Below are 6,000 nucleotides of genomic sequence, written 5' to 3' on the forward strand. Positions count from 1 at the left end.
TCATGTCATTGAGGCGCTTCCTCTGTTTTCCCCACTGATCCTCCGCTTTACCGAGCATGGTGCCCTTCTGGGACTGCCCCCTTCCGATAACATGTCCAAAAAAATTGAGATTCGGTCTTGTCATCTCTTCGAAGGAGCATTCTGGCTGTACTTCTTTCCAGGGCCAATTTGTTCATTCTTCTGGCAGTCCGTGGTAATTTAATACTCTGCATCAGGACCATAATTAAAGGCTTCAATTCTCCATCTGTCTTCCATATTCAGTGCCCAACTCTGGTATCCACGTGAAGCAAGGAAAAATGTCCTACCTTCCGTCAGGGGCATCCTGGCTCACGTCTTCAAAGTGACGTTTTCCTTCTAATAAGATGAGACTTTCCACTCCCGTGAAGGATTTGTCTCAAACCCAGAGGGCTGTTCTGTTCCGTCCTATAGGCTTGCTCAAAGTCGGAATCGGTTTGCCCAGTCACTCATTTCATGACTGATGCGTCCACAGGCGTCCGTGGTAGGTACGTGTCATGTGCAATCCCCGACATCTTCGGTCTTTTTCCCGTTGATCCTGATAAATGCCTCTTGGTTCGGTTTGGAAGACTTCTGTTTCCTTTGTGTTGGGATGTGGTCCTTGCTCGTCCTCAGTAAGTGCTTCAAGTCCTCTTCGCTCTCCACCCGCCACGAATGTGCCGTCTGCAGGTCCCTCGCACACGGACGCCCTGTTCTTCAGAGGCCAGCCTCTCTGGGTTTGCCCATCCCGTGCTGCTCGGTGTCTTGCCCGCAGAAGCCTTCAGTACTGCCACTCACGGCTTGCATTTTGTCTTCAATTCTTTCAGCCCGAGCAAGCAGAGTGTGTTCTTCCCTCTTGGTTTTCTAACTCCAGGTCTTTGCACATTTCATTGTATAATACTTTTTTCTTCTCCAGCTGCCCTTTGAAGTCTTGTGCTCAGGTATTTGACATCTCATTTCTTCTATTCACTTTAGTTTCTCTGTGTTCTAGAGCAAGTTTCAGAGTCTCTTCTGACCTCCAGTTGGGTCTTTTCTGCTTTTTGAGTGACCTGCTTTCTTAACATACAGTGGCCTTGATGTCATTCCAGCACTTGTCTAGTCTATTCTTGAGACAGTCACTAATCGGGTAGGATGTACCCGGCTACTTTGGCTCTCATGGAGTTACTTTCATTTCCTTTGTCTTCATTGATACGTAAGCTATGAGCAATTGGCCGTCAGTTCTGTAGGCAGCCCTGGCTTTGTTTGTTCGGATGCTTTGAGCTTCTCTGCTGTCTTTTTCCACAGAAAGAGGTGATTTGTTCCCTGAATTTTTTATTCATTGAGCTACATGTGCATTTAAGTTATTTATATTGTTGGAAGCAGGTATTTGCAATGGATAAATCATTGGTCTTGCAAAATTCTGTCAGGCAATGTAGCCCAGCGTTTCTACTTCCAAGGCCCTGTTTTCCCACTGCTAATCCTTCTCTAGTTCCAATTTTCACATTGCAAATATTACTTTTTGTCAGTGCATTTGGTTCCCCTTTTGATCGATTTAAGACTAGAAGTTGATACAGATGTTCAGTTTCTTCACCTTCAGCTTCAGTGGTGGGTGTTCAAGTGTGAATAACTGGTCCTCCTTTTAAAAACAAACAAGCCAAACCAGCCCACTGCCGTGGAGTCAGTTCTATTCATAGCGACCTTGTATAGGGTTGTTGGGGCTCGTCTTTCTTCCTTGGAGTGAACTGTCAAGCCTGCAGCTAGCTGCCCAGTGCTTCCCTGAGGACAGCATCACCAGGGTGCAGTCTTCCTTCAGGCGGATGTGTATTATCCTATCACGGCCAGCATTGCACTTCAAGACGGAGCGTGAAATGCTCTTTTTGACGATGAAGATAACCGCTCCTCTTCAGCTTGTCATTCCCAGGACAGTAGACCGCGCGGTGGGATGCACAGTGGCCACTGGTGGGCCATTGCAGCGCACTAGTGACTGGGATAGCGGGCCCTGGTGGCAGTCTGAGGCCGTTGTGGGACTGCTCACCGTTGGAAATCCTCTGTAGAGTTGGAAGTGCTGGGATTATAGTGATTTTATTGTTTATTTGCTTGGTTTACTTTTTGTTGCTTCAGATATCAATCTTAAAGCATGTGTTCCGTTTCGACACCTTCCAGTTTTCCTGGAATCATGTTTTTGGTACATTCTAATTACTATGGCATATTAGCAGTTTCCTTTCCGTGTGAGTCCTGGAACATCAGCAAGGACGTGGCTCCATCCTCATCATTAAGGTTTGCTCTACTTTGAGGCGGCAGCTCTTGCTTGGTCCTCTTTTGAGTGCCTGCTAACCCAGGGGCTCCTCTTCAGGCACCACGCCAGACAGTGGTCTGCCCCTACTTAGAAGGCGTTCACTGGCCAGTAAGGGTTTCGAAGTAGATCACCAAGTGCCTCTTCCTAGTCTGTCTCAGTCTGGAAGGACCACAGAAATCCATTATCAGATTGCCTTGCCGAGACAGCAGTGTTGTGGTGATACTGGAAGCTATGCCTCCATTGTGAGTTTCGTTCATGTAAGTCAGCATTACGATTGCTTACATCATTTGAGAGACTCGGCCTAGTTTCATTTAAAATGAATTCCATGTGCTGATGAATCCAACTGACCTCTTGGTGAAACACTTTTACCCTCACTAATTTGCTAGCTGAGAGAAAAATGAGCCTTTCTACTCCCATAAAGCATCAGAAATCCATGGGGCTGTTCTACTGTGTCTCATAGGGTCTCTCCGAGTCAGAATTGACTTGATGGCACTGAGCTTGCCAGCTCCTAGTTACAACTCAGTGCATCGTTTCAGATCACAGTAAAAATCAAGCCTAGGAACGGGTGCATGCAGCCCTGGGTTGTAGACACACCCTGGCGTTCTGATTGGTGATTGAGCTCCAGTCAACCAAGTGCACCACCATGGTGGCCAAGCCACCCTCCTCCAGCGCTGGCTCAGCATCCAGGTGGAGTCACCTCTGCTGTTGTCTTCAATCCTTTATTGCAAACCAGGTTTCCAGGCTGCAGCAGTTTCTAGACTATGATACAAATCATTTAAAAATTAAAATTTTAAAAACAAGGGGGCCATGTAACACTAGTACAAGGGTTCCCATAGATGCTGTGATTCTGAAAGTCTCTCTCTTCTTTTCCAGTGAACTTGGAGAAATCCCCACGTTAAAAACACTACAGGTTTTTGGAATCGTGCCAGATGGTACCCTTCAAGTGTTGAAGGAAGCGCTGCCTCATCTCCAGATTAATTGTTCCCATTTCACCACCATTGCCAGGCCAACTGTCTGCGAGACAAAGAACCAAGAAATCTGGGGCATCAAATGCCGACTGTCACTGCACAGGCCCAGTTGTCTCTGACGTGCTAACTGCAAGCGGCCTCCCTGCTCCCTGGAACTGGGAAAGCAGATAGGAAGCCCAAATGCAGGCCCCCTCAACTGCCTTCATTCTCAGTGTTTCTTTTACCTTGGCTCTGCAGGCATCTTGGCTCGAGAGAACAATTTGAGAGAAAGCCATGAAGTTTGGCTGTTTTGAAGGTGATGGTAAACACTGACTAGGCTGTTGCTTTAAAGTTTAAATTGTGGGTCTTAGAAAATTTTAGAAGACTGAGCCTGTCGTTTCAAGGTCCCTTCAGGAGCAACACTTGAGCCACCTCTCCCAAATGCCCTTCTTATTAAATCTATTTAGAATCAAGCTGAAAATCAATGCTAACAATTAGTTTGCATAGCTTAGAGTAGCTTGACTTATTTTTTTTCTATTTAATTTTCCAGTATTGTTTTTATTATGTATAAGACATAGATTGAACAATAAGCTATTTGTATTATGAGCTGAGGAGCATGGGAATCACTGTGTAGTCGCATTCGACATAATCTCTTCTGGGGAAAGAAAAAGGAAATACTGCATTTCAGCCTTGACTTTGGATTTGGAACTAGGATCATGTGAATACATGGAAAGCAAAACAAAATAGGTACAGAATCAGTGTAGAGCTTGAAAGCTCAAGAGGTAATGTTTTCTAGTGACATTTCATCATCTAAAGTCCTAAAGGTAATTTCCCCAGTTATAAGTAAGGAAATAGTGTGTTGTGCTAACTTTATGATCAAATGTGTTAATATGGGTTCTTTAGCTTTTACGAGGCTTGCTTTGTTTTAGAACGGTGCTATTGACCACTCAGTCTTTGTTCTTGAACATCAGCTGTAAGGCTAGTGGAAATGCCTCCTGCTTTCTTTAGGGCTGAGTTCTTGAGGTTACTTTTATATTACTCTGGAATCGAGTATTTTAACATTTTTAGAGATTAGCTCGCACCACAATGGTTTGGAACACATTTTATAAAGTTACTTGGCCGGAAGTGTCCACAGAGGGACACTGGGTCCCTTCTTGCCAGAAACACACACTCGAAGATTGGTTCGTGTAGTTTCAGAGCAGTGAGCACTACCTGCCCGACAGAAGCGCGAGGACTCGGGTGCTGGCCTTCTGGAAGGCAATGGTGCTTATTTAAAAAAAAGTAACCCCAATCTGATACATAACAAGAAGATTAAATGATGCTTAAAAAATCATCAAGTTAGGTTCGTACTTACATTGATGACATCACCATTGTTTTGAAAATGGAACAAGAACCACCAAACCTGCTACATTAGCTTTATCTTTTTCTTAAAATCTTATTCTTGAAATGTTAGAAATAGGATGAAGCGCCCTCATCTGTTCAGATCTAAGGAATATTTCAGAGCAGTGTTATGCAAGAAATGATTATGTATCAGTTTTTTAGTAGTAAAAGGTGCTCAGTACTACTTGAAATTATTGTTTACAGGTTAGTGATAAGGGCCCGTGATCCACGTGGAATGTGACCTCCAGAGGCCCTCAAACATACAGTACTTCTTACCTCAAGTCCAGCCATATGCTGTTTTTGCTAAAATATAATCTGTATTTTTATATGCAATTTCTACTTTTATAGATTCGTTTTACAATAAAGCACATTTTTATAAAATTGAGTGCCTCACCTAAATTGTATTCTTTTCCCTTTGATCTTTAGTATTGTGCAAAAACTTTGGAAGCACTTGGTGTGGTGTGATTCCCAGGATGGCCCTGGGTGGCACATGATATGTTCCCTGATAACCAAAGTTCAAGTCTACTCGAAAGCATCCAAGAAAGGCCAGGTGATCTAATTCTAAAAACCCAGCAATGGAAAGAAACCCCATAGAGCACAGCTCTCCCCTAACCCGTGTGGGGTTGCCACGACTCAGGATCAACACGGAGGTCCTGGTGTTTCTTTTGAGTCATGTGAAGTACTGACTCAGTTTAGCTGATGCATGCTACTCTCGTTTGGAACCTTGGAAGAGTTCCACCATGTCACACAGACATTCCGGAACTCAACTACTTTAAACACAATGAAATACTTCTCCTTCCAAATGAAGTACTTATCTTTCGTAAATTTGATTCTCCTAGACTATTACTACTCTACCTTTTTCTGAACTGTGAAAAATGCCAAATATATTTAAGTGTATGATGAGCCCTCCTTGCCTAAATTCATTAACTCAGCCAATCTCACTTAACCCACGATCTCTTTCAATCCCTTCTCCCCATGAGATTGTTTTGATGAAAAATCCAGGCCCATATTTTCACATGTGCCTGTCAGAGAGCCTTTGCTTCATTCTGAAACATTAAATCCCAGGATGGGACTGTCATTTCCCCATTCATCTCTGGCTTTTTCTTACATGGAGTTTGTTCTGATCCAACTGCAAACAGCATCCTTATGTCGCATTTGGTTGACATTTTCTAGAGTCATTTCATTCATCTATCTCCCCTCTAGCATCTTATACTTTTTGTTGCTTGCAATTTTATTTTTTGAAGAAACTGGATCGTTTGTTTTGTTATATATTTTAGATTTTACTGATGGCATTCCAGAAGGGCATTTAACAGGTTACACTTGCTTATTTCCTGTGAACTACTGTTCATGGGTTCCATTGTACTGAGCTATGTACTCAGAACTCAGGAAAGCAGCAGTCAAATC

General features: G+C 43.5%; 1 protein-coding gene across 1 annotated transcript in view; it reads left to right on the forward strand.

The window, feature by feature from the left end:
* Positions 1 to 4,977, forward strand: part of SKP2 (S-phase kinase associated protein 2) — a 30,026-nt gene extending 25,049 nt beyond the window's left edge. The window contains exon 10 of the mRNA XM_075540936.1: positions 3,143 to 4,977. Within this exon, the coding sequence (XP_075397051.1) occupies positions 3,143 to 3,356 (214 nt within the window). The 3' untranslated portion in view covers positions 3,357 to 4,977. The remainder of the gene's footprint in view (positions 1 to 3,142) is intronic.
* Positions 4,978 to 6,000: the final 1,023 nt, after the last annotated feature.

Source organism: Tenrec ecaudatus, chromosome 2 (assembly GCF_050624435.1).
Source record: "Tenrec ecaudatus isolate mTenEca1 chromosome 2, mTenEca1.hap1, whole genome shotgun sequence".
Taxonomy (NCBI): domain Eukaryota; kingdom Metazoa; phylum Chordata; class Mammalia; order Afrosoricida; family Tenrecidae; genus Tenrec; species Tenrec ecaudatus.